The following is a 17,061-nucleotide window of genomic DNA, read 5'->3' as shown; positions in this document are numbered from 1 at the left end:
GAGGAAAGGAGTTGTCCATGTCTTCTCTGATGGCCTGTGGGGTCAGGGTGGTGGCTCGTGAGTAATTCCCCTGAAGTGCATTAAATCTGGGCTGCTGTCAAGATTGTTTCTGCAAAAGCAGTGTGAAGCCTCGTTCTCAGACATTAATGCAAGTTTATTTTGGCCCTTGCAGGGTGAAACAGGTAGGAAAGTGTTAATGGGAGAACAAACCATAGTCAAGTACATGATATCCAGAAAGGACAGAGGAACAGGGCTCGCAGCAAGAGGTTCTTGCAGAGATGCCATGTGAGATGAAGTCTCAAGCCTGATCTGCACAAAAAGTCACCTTCCCTCCTTTGCAAGATGCTCAGCTCTCAGTGTTTTGGGGCTGAAGGACAGTGGAAGCCAGATTGATAGTAGCTGTATTGCTTCATCATCACCTGGCACATCACCTTCAGCATCAGGCTACGCTGATTATAATAACCCAAGAAGTATTTCAGCATCTGACAATGTGCAGTGCAATTTGTGCAGAAGGAAAGGTCTCTAATCAAATCCCTTAAAGTTAGTAAAAATGTTGTCAGGTAACCCAGAGTACCTCATCTGTGCTAGCAGCTTGTTCTATAATATAAGAAAGGAAGATTTTCTGTGGTGTTCAGCTTTACAGAAGTAGCATTATACGGTAGACAAGGCTTTCTCGATGCCTTCGTTGATAAATCCCATTCTCAGAGATTTGTAACTCAGTTGCTATCTAAAGAGAGATTCCTCTTGACCTAAAGCTTGGCAGGCCAAACCATTTGTGCTTCTCGTGTCTTTGCTGCTAAGCCCCGGGGTTTGGGTCGGCCGAGGTCTGGGGAGAGCAGAGCTGCCGGTGTGTGCCCCAATGCAGCAGAGGTGGGAGATGGAGAGCTGGGTCGTCATCCTTCTCCATCCCCGACACCCCAGGCAGTTTGTGTCCTCTGTGATTACCTCCAGTGTACAGAGCAGATACAACTTTGCATCTTTGCTTTTGGTAGAGCTGTGTGCAATGGCAGGTTTTGGGTTTTTCCTCTGAGACGACTGGTTGCCTTCTGACTCGAGGTGGCTAAAGCTCATCTGCAGCCTGGTCTGGACACGTGGTAAAAATTTTTGTTAAAGAGCTGGAATCAGTGCTTGTTTGAAATTCAGTTCTCACTAGGGCTGTTGTCAAATTTACACCCATCTGGTCAAGGAATCTGGCCCGTTTTGGCAACTCTCCTTCTTAAATGGCCAGGTGCCTTCTCTTTTATATGCAGATTTTATGGGGTTTGGAAATCCTTTGGGTTTTTTTTTTTTTTTCCCTAAGCTGTAATACTTTCAAAGGGACTCAGTGTTCACTAAACTCTGGCCCATTATAGTGAATAGGAAGTACTGTTTTGGGGGTCTTTAAATCAACTAGTCCTCCAAGACCCTGGATAAAGGCAGGGAGAGGGCCACACACTCCCACCTTGCTCCCCTCCCTCATCTCTTTCTCCCTGCTTTTTACTCTTTTAATTTCTTAAAGGGTTTTTTTTTTTTTTACAACTTATCATAAAAAAACCTGTGTGCATCTCCTTGTCTTTTGAGTTCTGATATACAGATGCTTTACACTTGTTTTATATCTCAATACCAGGAATAGAATGATCTGTAGTAAAAGGAAGAGATGCAAGACTGCAAAAATAAAAAGAAATCCTTGCTGCTGTTGAAATACATGACTACAGTATGCACAGTGTTAGGCTAAAACTAGGCATTAAAAAAAAAAAAACACAAAACCCCAAAACCCTGCTTGCAGAGTTGTAAAACAAATGTGGCTTGAACTGTGGCATGTTTTTTTGACTCCATTACTACACTACTGTTTCTAACTGATTATTTATATTCTGGTAGCAGCAAGACTTCTCAAGTACCATGGGAGCCCATCGGTGAAGACCTCGGGTCCCACAATTTATCATGGGGGTGTCTGAAGCTTTCATTGTTGCCCTCCCAGTTTCGCTGTTTGACAGCCCAAACTGCAGCCATAAAACAGGACGCAGTAGTTAAGCAGCGTTGAGTTAGACATGAGGGAACATTGCTTAATAAATCACGCTTTGTACAGTAGCAAAACTCTGTAAACTTCAGGGTGAGCATTTAATGAGCAGCAGTATAGTTCCCCCGTGGTGGAAAAGAAGCATAGGGCTGATCCGATGCTGTGCACATCCCATCACTTTCTGCTACTTTATTACTCATCATCTGCATTGTTAATTTTTACTGGTTCATTTTAGATTTTAAAGCTGAAGCTTTCCAGTGTGAATTTATACAAGTAATAATGTACACTCTCTGCGCAGCCTAGGACTTTGAGGAAAACCCTTTTGTTAATCGCTTCACCAGGGAGATTTTCCATAATTTTCCCTTTGAGAGTTTTCTAGCATTGCTGCTCTATTCTGCCCATCCTGCACGATTCGTAGCATGAGACGGAGGTTTTCCTCATCCTGTTTCCCATCTCCTTGTTGTCTTCTTTTCCATTTAACCTCTCAAATCTCACGGACATTTCTTAGTCTGAGAAGATGGCAGTGTAAAATGCAGCAAATGAAACTAATGAGTCTCAGACAAGCTGTTTCCCACGTATACGAGCGAGGCCAAACAACGCGGTAGGATGTCAGAAATGGAAGGCAGGGTTATCAGTTACCAGAGGGAAGAAGCAGTGCCCGGGAGGACGGAGTAGCTGTGGATATGTCTTACAAGAGGAGTAGTGGTGTTGCAGGAGAACAGACATTGCGGTGCTTCCTCGCTCGTCAGGGAATTTGGTCAGAATAACACTGTAGAACAGTTACAGTAATGAAAATAGTGGATTTTCCCAGATCTGGTGAAATTTCAGTGGGGACTGTGTTGATCTCTTGCTCTGTTTCAGGCTTGATCCATGGCTTGCTCACTTCATGCCTGTCTTGCCACTGACTTCAGCAGTTCTCACGTCGGTTCCTTGGCTGGATTTGTGGCGTTGGGCGAAAATGTTTTGCCCACTGGAGAGTGCAGCTTTCATCAGATTCAAACTGATCAGTGACCTCTTGGTATTTCCTCGTGGAGGGAAATGGTTTTGCAGGGAATGCCAGCTGCTGAGATCTCGCGTTGAGGCTCAGCTGCTCGTATGAGCAGGTTGTGTCCTCTACTGTGTGCCTTCATCCCGTTGTCTTCCCTTCCCCATATCCCGGTGAAATAGAGACTGTATGTTCAATGTACGATCCCTGAACACGGTGCAGGGCTCAGGGGAATACCATGATGACATCCATGAACCTATGTAGACACCGTGATTTAATTTTTTAAATTATTGTCTCCAGCAGTGTGAGCACCGGCACTTATTTTTCTGCTTCCGTTGGGTTTTCATACAACCACAGACTCTAAAAGTGCAGCAAGTTTATTACTAGAGACAAGATTGATCCAAATGCTGCATCTCAGCCTCAATGCCGTTCCCATCACAAAGTTCAATTACTGTTTCAATTACACTGCAAGCCCTTGATGAACATTCATTAGTGGGAAGTTTGCCGTAGTCATCTAGCTGTGCACAGTCAAACACGGCCGCATTAAGCGGGAGGCAAAGATGCTGTAACAGATGCAAAGGCGAGGATGCTGCAGGGGAAGCTGCTGATCCTTTGGTCTCTTTTATTAGGAGATCATCTCACGCTGGTGCTGGAGCTATAGGTGCTCGGGTGGAAATGGCAGAAGGGAGTGAAGTTGCTGGCCAGGCTATGCCAGCACAGATGGACTTGAATTGGAATAATTAAATGGTGTCTTGACTCAGGACCCAGACTTTTTTCAAAAGAACTCAAAGCTAGCAGGAATATTTCCATTTGCTGCAATGGGCTTTGAGCGTGACCCACATAAACCAAGACAGGGGAGTGTCTTCTATAGGAGACATAATAACCAAACTGGAAGAGTCTTGCTTTAAGCGGAGATTTTCAGTGGGGTTTTGGAGTCAGTGTTACGCCAGAGATCTTAGTGCACCTGTCCCCCTTGGGGTTTTTATACTGCCTCTCCCTTGTTTGGGTGATCAGGTCGTGTTGTAGTGAGGAGCCCTAGGAGAATTCACGGCACCTCTAAACAGAAGAGAGGCCATCTCCCACCCTTAAAAAGAGCGAGTCAGGGGCAGAACTATGTGAAAAAGCTTCAGGGGGGCATTGGGGCATAAAGGCGTATCACATTAGCGATTATCCTGCTACAGCACTCTTTTTTTTGCCAGCAAGAGCAAGCACCCAGCTGGCCTTCCGCTAACTTGCTTGTGCAAATCTACAGAACAACCAAGGGGGCAATCAGGCCGTCTTGTTGGGGAAGGTCATGCATGTTTAACCTTACCGGCTTTGGCTGCTTCGTTGTGCAGCCTTAGTGTGCTCTTAATGTTTGTTTTTTTTCTGGAATCACGTTGCACTGTAAATGCAACAGCCTTATCATTGCTGTCTGTGCAAAACTGAAGGTGAAATGATGCCTGATTTTGATGCAGGGAAGCAGATTTACTTTTACATGTTCCATCATTTGCTTCCCTTGGTTCATGATGAATGCTCAGATGGCTCTGGGCTTGGTATTTCCATGTCTAAATTACATTATAAATTTGTGTTTATAGGTTTACAGATGCCCTCTCCAGAGTACATAGTTGATGTAGAGTCTATGGACATTTTCCCCGTTGGCTGGTGTGAAGCGAATGCTTATAACCTAACTCCACCACACAAAGCTCTTTGTAAGTACATGGAAACCTCAAGCAGCACAGATATTGTATCAACGGATTTATCAGGGAGTTTGTCTTATGTCTATAATCCAATTTTTAAAACTACCAACCTAACTAGCAGGCTGGTAACCAGGCTGTAAGCGTACTGTAATAAATAGTAATAAATCTATTTAGTGACCAGACTCCGCAGCACTGGTATTATGCAATTTGTACTTGTCTGTGTGGTCAGTCTCTCTAAAAATGGGATTGTTTGCACTGGGAAAGGCTGTTATGTGGTTTGGGATTGCACAGTGTGGCTTGTGGGTTTGCGGTGGGGTTGTCAGAGTGAAACCAGGTTTCATTGCGCCGAGCCAAATTCACTGGGGCAGCTGAGTGAATTAGGGACACAGGACCTCAAATTGGAAAAAGCCCATAAAATATAGGGTGGAATGGACATAAAGGGGCCATCCGGGTGCTCCCTCTCCGAAACAGGATCTGCTCCGTCTAAATTACGAAACGTTTGCTGGCCTCTTGTGATGGAGTTTCTGCTCCTTCCCAGGGTATCTGTCCCCTTGTTTCACTGCCCTTACCAGCTCAGAGATTTCCCTAGTGTTTAATTTAAATCTCTTCTGGCACAAGTAAGCCCATCGTGTTTTGTCCTGCCTCCAGTGTGTATTAAGACCAATTTCTGTCCTTTCCATTTGCATTTGAAGGCAGTTCGTGAGCGCTCAGTGGCTTGGTGGTGTTCTGTTCCTCACAGAAACTATCCAACCCCAATCTCGAGCCACCAGATGAAAAATTAGCCTCGCTGTTTATATTAATTAACATCTGAAAGGCAAATTTTAAAATGTGTCAACCCTTTTGAAGAGTTAAATATGCTTAAGTTAAAAATCAGGCAGCCGGGGCCTAATTTGGGAGAATACTGCTATGGCAACATTATGCAGCCTTATCACAATTTATAGCTAGGGATAAATTATGCTGGAGGTAATCATGCTTGTAAAACGTAATCTTACCCATATGTGTTTCTGTATGGAAAAATATTTGTGTTTTTATTTTAATTTTTTTTTATACCGATCCCATAAAGCACAATATTAGCATTCCAGAGGAAAGATTAAATGTATTATTACATCTTTAAAGTAGGTTTTAATGATGTAGTGACTTACTTAAAAAAAAAAAAAACAAGAAAAGATGGCGATAGTAATTAAGTACCATTTCATTGTGTTAGAAGTCATTTTATAGTCAGTGCATTTATACAGCTCTTTATGCATTATGGTTACACTTTATAGGACAGAAGGGTACAAAACTATTTTTTTCTTCCTTGCTTCATTTTTGCAGTGCGAAGGAAGAGAAGAATTGCAGTTGTGCAACCAGAAAAGCAGTAAGTTTTTGTTATTTAAGGTGATACTTTTACAGGGATGCATCAGGTCTTTCAGGGGAGGGAGTAGAGCAGCTGAGTGACTTTACTAACTACTGCCCAGATACTGCAGGAGAGCTGACAAGGGGATTATTTTAAATCTAAAATATTTGTGAGCTTATTAGAAAATCTTTGTAATAGAATTTTTTTACTGGTTGGGCCTGTGTAGCCAGTGTCTGATGGCCAATAAGGGATGCTGATGGAAGGCGAACATGTACCAGGAGGGCATTTCCCTATCTAGCCCTTGCAGTTTCTAGAAATTAGAATTTAAGGGATTTAAGTGTGTGAATATTTGCAGCCTGAAGGGCTAAAGCTCACAGACCAGAGTATGTTTTTGGAGGAGGATTGAATCTGTCTCCTCCTTCTGCGATATGCTGGCCCTGGGCTATGATAAACCATGTGGAAGTGGTGTTGCCTTTGAGGTATCGCCATTCCTTGGTCCAGGCGGGTGCTGGTATATCTCTGGGTCCAGCCTGAAGGCTGCTTCTGCCCCTTTGCCCCATCCGACACTATTAAAATACACTGAATTGCTGTTTAACAGGTTACCATCCACAGTGCCTGTTGAGAAAATACCTCATGACCTCTGCCCGGTTCCTCAGCCAGACACAACAGGTAAGGCTGCTCGGCACCAGCAGGATCCTTATTTCAAGGACCTGTTGCCTGTGTGGAGGGGAATGTCCCCAAAAAGGGAGCGAGTGGTGTACAGAGGGTCTGGTCCTCTGCACGTGAGCATCGTGTCTTGCTGGGGTTAGCGGAGTTCCCCTGCAGCTTGCCCATTTCAGCTAACAATGTTAGAGCCAGGCTAATGAAGCTCTGGTGGAGGTGGATGCGACTTTTTAATTGGCATCAGTGAAATTGCGTACACCCGGACTTAATGGGTCCCTGTGTTAGCATCAAGACCGTGTGGCATGGCTGCTACTTCTGCTAAAGGCAAATTTTTCTCCCCTATAGCAATGGCAGGAGACTCTGAGAGCGCAATATTCATTCAGTTAATTGCATAGACTCAGCAGGAGGGGCAGGATTTAACTCACTTTACTTCAGCAGACTGCAGGGCACACATTGGCATCTGAGCCAACATCCCAGGGCCCCATTACAATCAAATGGGGAGAAACAGGCTCTTTTTGGGTACGATAACCAAAAAGTGGATAACCACTTGGATGGCACATGGACCGCATCTAGAAGTACACGCTTCTCTCCATGGGCTATAAAGGAGCCCAGAGTAATTAGCCCAGACAAAGAAAACTGCTCAGTAGACCCGTGTTGGGTCAGGGGAATGGCACTGCAGTGCTTACTGGGTTGGACAGTAGCTGAAGAGGGGTTTGTAGAGCTCTCCACTTGAATTTTCTCCCTGAGCCGATTCCGTATCTGTGAGAGGCAGTTAATACATTCCCTTTCTGGCAAGTTGCAACTGAGTCGCTCATGTCCATCTGTGATGCACGTTATGGAAGAGGTTTGGGTCATATTATGAATGAAATCCTTTCCCGATTCTCCTTTCGGTAGGGTGTGCAGCCAAATCGGTTGCTATTAAAGACACTTGCTTTTCCCGTGTTGGATGGATTCAAGTAGCAGAGGTTTCTCTACCTTTTATCTCAAGGAAGACTTTTTGTGTCTCCTCTACTCTTCTCCCCTCCTTCCCACATCTAGGAGGAAGAAGAAGGGCCCTTGATTTATTGTACAAAAGTGCTGCACGCACATCAACGCTACTTTCTCCTTGCAGGCACCATCAATGGGAGATACTGCTGCCCTCAGCTCTACATCAACCACCGCTGCTTCTCAGGTCCATATTTAAACAAAGGCAGAATAGCAGAGCTACCTCAGTCTGTCGGGCCTGGCAAGTGCGTGCTGGTCCTCAAAGAGGTACGGCTCAGCTATCTTTTGGGGGGATTTCAGGGGAAAGCATGGGTCATGGGTTACCAGAAGTGGAAAAGAATGCATCTAGAATTGTCCTGGAGCTCCATGGTGGTTTCCATAAGTCAAAACTGCAAGTTGGGAAGAGAGGGTAGGTATATGCATTGTGGGTTTTGATGGGAGAGGTGCCATTTTTGAAACATGGAGAGTTCTGTTGGTTGGGAGCTAATTTTGTCTAACTGTGTGCAAGAGAACTCGTGTTCTGACCAGAGCCGTCCCCAAAGAGGACCTCTGCGGTTTTTGCCATCAACCTGTTTCTCAGCATCCACGATGCTGTTGGGCCAGCAGATTCAGTGTGGGTGACACCGTTGTATATGTGACCACAGTCCGATGAGGCCCAAACCATCGAGATCCAAAGTGAACAGGACAGAAAGCCGAGCAGGGCTGTGTGCGATGGCCTGAGTGGAAGCTGTGGTGTGCCCAGCTCTTGCTGAATGTGGATGGGTTGATTCCACGCAGCAGGGATGGCAGAGCACCACTGCCTCTTCACTTCATCCTGACCCAATCGGTGCTTGCTTTGGGCCAAATCCATGAGCGCTTGCTGTTGATCTCAAGAGAAAAGCTAACTTGTTTGAAAAAATGCATAAATATTTTCCACAAAGGTTACAGTCCATATACAGATGAAAGGCAAGTTGATTGCAGGTGGCAGAGGACAGCAAGATGGTACTGTTGGATAAGCAGGGTGCCATTGGTGCCTTGGACACCATTTCAGTTTGACTTGGGTCTTCCAGAAATCCAGATCTTCCAGCTTTCGGGTCTGTACTTCTATGAACTGCACTTGATGTGGACGCAGGGCCATATCCGAGCTCCCTCTGCCCTTAGTGGAAAAGCATGGGAACTTCTAGGTGTCCATTTATCTGATGGATTTGCAAGACCCTCAGTGCCCAGCTCAGGATGTTTGGACTTGCCTGAAATTAGATGAATCCCAGCCCTTAACAGAAACACCTGGAAGGTGAGATTCTTCCCAAATCACCCACTACTTTTGAAAACACCTCTGTACTGTACTGTAGAGTGACTCTTGTGTCCCCACTCACTTCCTCATCACCTGCGTGCACTGCTTTAGGCACAACAGTACTGCTGGTTGTCTCACATGGTTGAAAGCTGGGCCATGAAGAAACCCCAGTAATCCAGCTGCCTCTGCAGGTGGGACACTTGCGTCTCAAAGAGGCAAGTCAAAAATAGCCCGCAGCAGAAAGCAGGATAAAGTGGTTGCAGAGCAAAAGTTGACAGCTGCCAAATTTGAAAGCAAGTCCATAGTGGCTTGCTGACGGCGAGCGTTAGCAATCTGCTGCAACTTGAAAAACAGGCAATGAAAAAACAACATGGGGGAAACACGAGGCATGCACAGTCAGTCCTTATGCTAATGTTTCTTCCTCCTTTCCTCCTGGAATTTGGATTTTGAAAACATAAGCAGTACAAAGTTTGTGTCATGTCCTCCCCTTGTATCTTCGGGCTTTGCTGCATAGGGTAACACCAGCTTCTCCAAATTCCTCAAAAATGGGACCGATTACCAATTGTGTAAACCAACCTGAGTTTCCTGCAGAAAGCCTGTTTTCTCCTGCTCTGCCCCCTTACAGAATTGCTGGCTGAAGGAGCAAATAGCCGTGTCAGTGAGTTATTGGCATCTTGCTTTTGGAGACATGAACGACTTCCCAAGGAGCGAGACAATGGCAATGGCCCAGCATTGGTCAGTGTTATTTTGCAGATAAATTCAAGCTCATTCTGGCCACGGGGACCAGGTCCAAATTCTGGAAAGGGTGAAGAGAAGGCATTCAGGGTGTTGCTGTAGGGGAGGTAACACCTGGTTCATATCCGCTGCTGCTGAGACAAGAGAGGGGTCAGCAGCTCAGAGAACCATGGGCAGGGGCGAGGATAGGGGTACCCAGCACATGGAGGAGGCGAGAAGTGGCAAAGAAGACGTCCCTACATCGAGACGAAGATCTGTAGCAGCTGCCAGAGCACCCAGAAAGACTGCAGAGCTGAGTGGCGAGAACATTGCAGAAGGTATCTCCTCCAGCCCAAGACCACAGCCACCAGGCTTTGCACAGCTGAAGAGCTCGCAAGGGTCCCCATCCCTCCGAACCCAGTCTCGGTGCTGAGCTCAATGCCTTCGTCTCACTTTACACCCGCTGACGATGTGGCCCCAAGAATGCAAATGCATTGTAATTATCTCTCTCTCACTATATAGGAAAATTTCAGGCCATTGTAAATTATGCATCAGCATAACTTGTCTGGAATAGATAAATTATACATGGGCTTTACTTTGGCAACACACAGGGGAGGGTGGGAAAGACAACTCAAAACAACAGCTACAAAGGAAGAGCGGAGTCCGTAGCAGTCTGGCGAGAGCTTTTTAAATCACCCTGGTCTCCAGCCATAACTCACTGCCTTTAGAGACGCTCTAGTTAAAAATCTGTGCCGGTCGCCAGCCAGTTCACAGTGGGCAGCAGTCCCCATGATGGAGATGCTGCTGTGTTTGGCACTGATGGAAACCACAGACTAAAACCAGCTGAGCAACCGACTCTTGTCCCATTCCCCAGCCTGGATTACCTAAAGCAAGAAGAGAGCAGATGTCCTCTCCCCACTAGCACTAGGTGATGGGAGACCTTGCTCCTGGCTGGGTGCTAAGAAGTGGCTCCCCATCCTCTGCCTTCCTCCACACTCAACCAAAAAAATGCAACACGACTATAGTTAATGATGCCTCTCAGCCCTCTTTTCCCCCAAGGTCTTGTCCTTCCTTCCCACCATCACTGGTGCAGTAGAGTAGAAGCATCTCCTTCCATTTGAATAGTTGGGCTGTTCTCACCTGGGATGTCAGGAGAGAAGCAGCACAGATAGGTTTGCTTTTGTGCAGCACCTCTTTTCCAACAGAACAGGCATTTCTGCCGAGTTCTGCGTTGTTACTGCATCCCCCCAGATTTCTGCCCAATTGCTTTGTCCTAGCGTTGGATTCGGAGGTGGTGAGCTCTGCAGGGAGGAAACTGCAAAGGCGCCTTCCAGAATGGCAGCCCTTGAGCAAGATTTCCCAGCAAAAAAGATCTTGAGAGCAATTGCAACTTATTTGGTAGTATGATCAAAAATACCGATTTTAATTCTGTGTGTGTTTATGTGCGTGTATCCGTGAATCCATGCAAAGCCTTAGGTGAGTGACAAGTAACTCTTGTGCTATCTAGTGCCAAACTTATTTTTAAAGCCTAGCTGATCATTATTCCTGGTGCCAGCACAAGCTCCTGCTTTTGTGGTTTCTTTTGCAGCAAGAGGCAAGTGAGGTGGTAATGCCTGTTGTTTAACATCAGCTGCAAATCTTACCTCATTCCTGAGATACTTGTTGGAAAAGAAGTTGAAACTTGGAGCCAAGTACAGTGGAGACATCAACTATTGCCATCAAACAACTGCATCTGGGCTGAAAATTACTGGCTGTATAGTGGCTAAGATATGTAATCAATGCTAACTTTAAGTTAAATTAAAATAAAAACATTATCAGCTTTAGATTTAGTTCTTGGGTCAGAATATCTGAAGAATACTTCTGAACAGTTGTTCTGTCTATACCAGCAACTTATCACAGCAACATTGTAAAACAAAACGAGGTGTCTTTTTTAAGACTTCAGATGATCTATAACCCACCATATTTTAGGAAAATACACTGTAAAGGTTAATTAGTCTTATTGCTTACTGCTCTTACTATTTTTAAGATACTTTGCTCTTTCTCTATTTAAAAAGAAAATGGACTTAAAGGTAATGTGACTGTCCAACTGATGCAAACAGGAGAAATCAGCCAGCATTATGAAGGAAGGCTGTTGCACTCTGCAATTTGACTTTTTTGGAGCACAGCATGACTTCTTACAAGAAATTTGCATAATTAAATCATGGTGCTCAGAAGATTAAGTAGCTTGCACTGAGCCTTAGGTGTATGATTGAGCCGGGCTGATAGCGCTATCATTAGTCATCAGATGTGCTGTTGGAATGGCAGAAACCTCTGTAGTCTGGAAGGATATAAACTGCATTTCTGCAAGAGGGTTCACTAACATCCTCCTCAAGACTGCTCTGTGGACTTCCAGCTGTAGTAGTTCCTCCAACTTAGGATGTGGACACCTGTATTTTTGAATGTCATGGACTGTCATAAGCACGTCAATGCTTAAGTGCTACAACCTTGACTATGACGAAAGCTCACTTTTAGATCCTTGATTATCTAATGAAAGAATCCAAAACAACTCTTTTTTCCCTTCTCTCTCTGTCCCACAGACACGTCATTATTCCAAGTAAAATAAAATAACTGTTTACTGTCCTGCTTGAGGCTAGCCTGGGAGTTAGGGTCTCTCCTGTTAGGTAGAAGATGTGGGCTCATATCTCAGGTAGAGGAGGGAAGTTGAGTTTCTCCTCATAAGGATGCTGACCGTTGGGCTCTTGAACAGAAGAAGAGGTGTGATGGTATTTTGAACTCTACCTCATCAGTGATACCTCCTGAGAAAGCTTCATTCAGGGTTGGGACCACTAATGAAAATGGGTGAAGAGATGAGAAATGTGTGAATACCAAAAAAGCTATGGTGGGAAGAAAGGTGCTGAACTGCCCAGTGGCATCAGACACATCTGGACATGCTCAGAAAAGGGCCCTTGCGCACTTGAACATCTATGACGTGGAAAACTTCATAACTAAGATGTGAGGTGCTTATAAGGTTGGGTAGAGGCTCGTGGTGGTGCTCGCTGACGTGACTCCAACCTACTTGACTCTGAATATCCAAAGTTCAGCAGTATCAAAGTAAAACCTCGTAGATGAATAGCAGCAAAGGCTGGTGGTGTCTGATCCACCCCTCTGCTCCGTGGCACCGCTGGCTGCACCCAACCCATTCCTGATGGAGAGGGCTGAAAATAAACTACCAAAATCTCTGACTGGTCACACTCTAGCCAAAGGGAATTTAGTGAATCAGATCAAAATTTGACCAGTCTGATATGGGTGGAGTAACTTTCCATCTCCAGAGAAAGTTGGAAGCTAGAAAGTTGGAAACTGGTCTAGGTTTCTTCACTGTTTTTGCTTTAATCACAGTTAATTTTTCCACAAGAACCAGTGTTCTCGTTTCTCCCTAGTGTTTAGTAGTGTGTAATATGAAGCGATAATGTTGTTAGAAGGTAACACTGTTAACATGGTGATGGACTTCTGCTGTAGGGTAAAATGCCAAACCCAGTGACTTATGGTATGAGAAGAGTAAAAGCCAGAGGTTTTAAAAAACATTTTTTCTTCCCTTAAAGGGAAATGATTGTTGTTACAAAACACTGTTTTTTTTAAACAGAGTTTAGAAGTTTACAGAGTACTGCTGATGACAGGCCGGTTTTGAGAAGAGTCCTGGTATTTGGGGTGTCTTTGCAGGGCTGGAGTTGATTAGGTGTCTGGGATAATGCCCAGACATGGCCACGCTGTTATTTGCAGGGTTGGGTTTTCTTTTCTTGCTCATTTCCTAACTGTTCTGACAACTCATGCAAACACCATCGCCCCGATAAAGAAGCAGGACAGCGCTGTTTGTGGGAATTGCTCAGCAAGAGACACTGGCTTTCTGCTCCTGGCTTTTCCACCAGCAAGCAGGGTGGGCGCAGAAGTGTGCTTAAGGAGAGCTTTCCCAACAAGCTCCTGCGTAGGTGTTAATGACTGCCTGGATTTGTTGATTAAGTGAGGAACACATCTGATGAGTTGTGAATGAGCGTGGGAGCTACCCAGGCACTTGATGGTTTTTGAAAACCCACCTTTGGCTTCCCTACGTAGGGTCTCCGTGTCTCTGCATCAGAGGCCAGTGCCCCATCAGCTTGTACGGTGAGAGGCAGGCAAGAAAAGATGTGGATGAGCAACTGGATGGGCTCACTCAGAAGCTTTTGCTCCCTTGGGAATCAGTATGGCTTGGTAACTAGTATAGCGGGGTTGTGTGATGAGATGGGAACCAGCTGGAGAGCTGTGGGTAAATCTGTGTTGTAGTTTCCCCTTGTGTGAGATAGGGAGAGTCCTTCTGCCCCTCCTCATAGAGTGCTCTGAGATGTAGGGATGATCAGAGCTGCCTAAGGCATTGGTGCTATCATTAGGCATTGCTTTAAGTGTCTCTAATTGTGCTTCTTTGAAGAGTGGTTTGAGTAATGTTTCCAAGGGCCCAGTGATAAATCAGATTTCGCTTCTAGTAAATAACCTAGCCAAGCAACTCAAACCACTGCCATTTTACGTGGTACTATGCAGCTTTAAGTGAAGCCCTTGCCTGAAAATGATTAATCCTACCTACAAAGTTTTCAGAATGCTAGCAAATCCTCGGGTTCCTGGATTAAAAAAAAGTCAAAACAAAAACCAAAAAAGCCCCCAAACATAAGCACATTGCTCTTTGCAATATGACCTAGTCACTTTTTCATTTCTGATGAACCACGTTCATGGGTGCTGGGGAAACTTAACGCTCATCACACTGAAATCGTTTGCAGGCCCCCAGAGAATTAAGAACAGGCGTTAGGTAAAGAGCTAATTTATATCAAAACCAATTTGGACTCACTGTGGGGTCATTCATGTGCATACAATGCAGAGTGTTCAAACGCATGGTCTGGTGCTGCTAAAGAGATTTGTTTTTCTGGTATTTATCTCCTTAGGCCAAGTGTGGACTATTAAAGCTTGGATTACTGGAGTCAATAGTAGGGATCATTTTTATTCTCAGAGACTTTGGATTAAATGGATTGGCACATGTGTTTTGTTGTACAGCGTGGACACAGACTGGGTTTCAGGCACACCTCCTGCAAATTCTTTTTGTGTAGACTTCATTAATATTCTTTTAATACAGTTGAGGCACGCAGCACTCAGACACTTAGAGCATATTGCTGATCTCAAGTATGTAAATTTCCCGTTCAGCGTGTAATGGTACACGTGACTTTGTACCTGGTTGAGCCATCAGAATTATTATCATTTTTTATTAAAATGAGCCAGTATGGATGCAGCGAATGGAGTCTGCTTTGGGTGAGAGGGTCTGTCTCAAAGAAAATTACTGATTAACAGGAGATTTGGGGGGGTTAGCTAGCAGCATTTGATGCAGCCACCATATCAGACTGATGTGTCATCTACAATACACTTGGCACATCCATCCAATCTGGGACCTCTTCTCATTGCATCTAGCACTTACCCTGTGCAGCCTTGGCCCTAAATTGACACCTGTAAGCTGCTCCTGCCTATGCAGCACCTGGGATCATATTCAGTGTGGTCAAGGGCTACTTTTAAACCCATCAGTGTTGTTGGTTTTGTCTCTCAATAGGTTCTCAGCATGGTGATCAATGCAGCTTACAAGCCAGGGAGTGTTTTACGAGAACTGCAGCTAGTGGAAGACCCTCAGTGGAATTTCCAAGAAGAAACACTTAAAGCAAAGTAAGTCTTCGGTGTGTGCTCTTTTATTTGGGAGGCTTAAAAAATGGAACTGACTGGAGGAAAAAAAAGGAGAGAACAAAAGATTTTTTTCTATTGTGACAGTTTTACTTTTCTAATTATCGTTTTGCTTCATTGAATTATTTGACTCATTCTATAGCAACTTAAGAAATGAAATATTCACCTGAACGGTTCATTTCTATTGTCTTTCTCCAAGCAGCAGTCCAGATTTTTATGAAAAATGCCATGTTTATTCAGAGAAGTCCTGAGTTTATGATGAGCTGTTCCTATAAGCTTGGCTATTATTGAATTAACTCAATTCCTAGCTTTCTAAATGTAGTATTACTGCTTTTAATATAGAGCCTGTCACTCTAATGCAGAAGAACCTGGTGAGAACGAATGGCACAAAAGAAAAAAAGTGTGAAAAGAATAGCAGGGACACATTTTTAAGCAGGAGAGTGATTAGGACAAAAACTAACAAAACTGAGATTCAGGTCAAGATTTGAGGCCTTTCTGGAATCTATGCTTCGATATGCAACTACACTGAAGAAAACTGTATACCTAGAAAATACTAATTTTCTCCTTCCAACTTTAAAATTTACCCATTGATATCTTCTTTATGTATTAGGCACTACACTTAGGATGTATTGCAACAACTGTTGTCTCTCTGAAAGGGGGGAGTCTCACCTAAGCTCCCTCCAGAGTTCCTCCAAAGGGCAATTCTTCCCACTTTAAGATGGATGTCAACAAATAGTTCTTTGAAGACAGCTCTCTCCATTGACTAACTTTGTCACCTTGACTTTTTGAGTACTGAAGTTAAATACAGTGAATCTCACCCTTTGTATTGAACTGTTACTCCTTTTCAAATAAAAGCAATTTTCTCTTGGTTATTTGAAATGATTGGCTGTCAAACGTGGCACTATTGATTGCAATTGTATTTGATCTTTGGCCATGCAGATATTGCAGAAAGTTCATTTGTGCTTTTGTTGAGGTAGAGAATTGAGAACCTTGTATTCTGCATACTCAGAAACTGGTTTTCTAAAGGAGGATTGCAAATAGAAATGAAAAGCTACTAGAAAATCCTATTTTTTAATTTACTTCTTTCACCCGTGCGGAAAGTCATGTTTTTGTATTTTTCAGTTGAAATTTTGTGGATGGAAATCTAAAAGTAATCCTTGTGCACGCGGATTTTCATTAAAATCAACTCATTGTCCATGACCTGGTTTTCATTGATTCCAGGCTCCCACACCTTGTACATCAGATAATGCAATCCTACAGGTACTTAGCAGTTGTGAAATCAGGTTGTAAGGCCCCATCTTAATATCCTATCCTGCAAAGAATTGAGCTTACAGGCAGTTTTCCTAATAGCAGTATCCGAAATAGGACTTTATTGGGATTTCTCATTTGAGTGTGGGGATCCACCTTGTGCAAAAGCAGCAGGACGGAGTTCTTAAGGCTGCCGCATTCCTTATTTCTGATGGGAGGCAGCCTGGAAAATGTTTGACTGACCATCAAGTGCGGGGATGTCTTGTCCTTGATAGTCAGCTATGTCTACAGCCCAATTCACTGTGACCCCAGGCAGCCTGCTGCCTCTGGCTGTGCTTACACCAAGACGACCAACTCGCTGAGTACACGGGCTGCTCGAGGTTGTCGCTCATCCGTATCACAATCAACCACTTATCCCCCCTCACTGTTACCTGACGTGCTAATCATACTGTAACGAGCACCTCCGTC

General features: G+C 44.4%; 1 protein-coding gene across 1 annotated transcript in view; it reads left to right on the top strand.

Moving 5' to 3' along the window:
• The window catches only part of SFMBT2 (Scm like with four mbt domains 2), a 117,723-nt gene that overhangs the window by 84,574 nt on the left and 16,088 nt on the right, over positions 1-17,061 (top strand). The window contains exons 12-16 of the mRNA XM_049813810.1: positions 4,559-4,672; positions 5,975-6,017; positions 6,595-6,665; positions 7,771-7,910; positions 15,221-15,330. Coding sequence (XP_049669767.1) covers positions 4,559-4,672; positions 5,975-6,017; positions 6,595-6,665; positions 7,771-7,910; positions 15,221-15,330 — 478 coding nt within the window. The remainder of the gene's footprint in view (positions 1-4,558; positions 4,673-5,974; positions 6,018-6,594; positions 6,666-7,770; positions 7,911-15,220; positions 15,331-17,061) is intronic.

The sequence above is a fragment of the Accipiter gentilis genome, chromosome 11 (assembly GCF_929443795.1).
Source record: "Accipiter gentilis chromosome 11, bAccGen1.1, whole genome shotgun sequence".
NCBI classification, from domain to species: domain Eukaryota; kingdom Metazoa; phylum Chordata; class Aves; order Accipitriformes; family Accipitridae; genus Astur; species Astur gentilis.
This window is presented reverse-complemented; position numbering and strand designations above follow the sequence as displayed.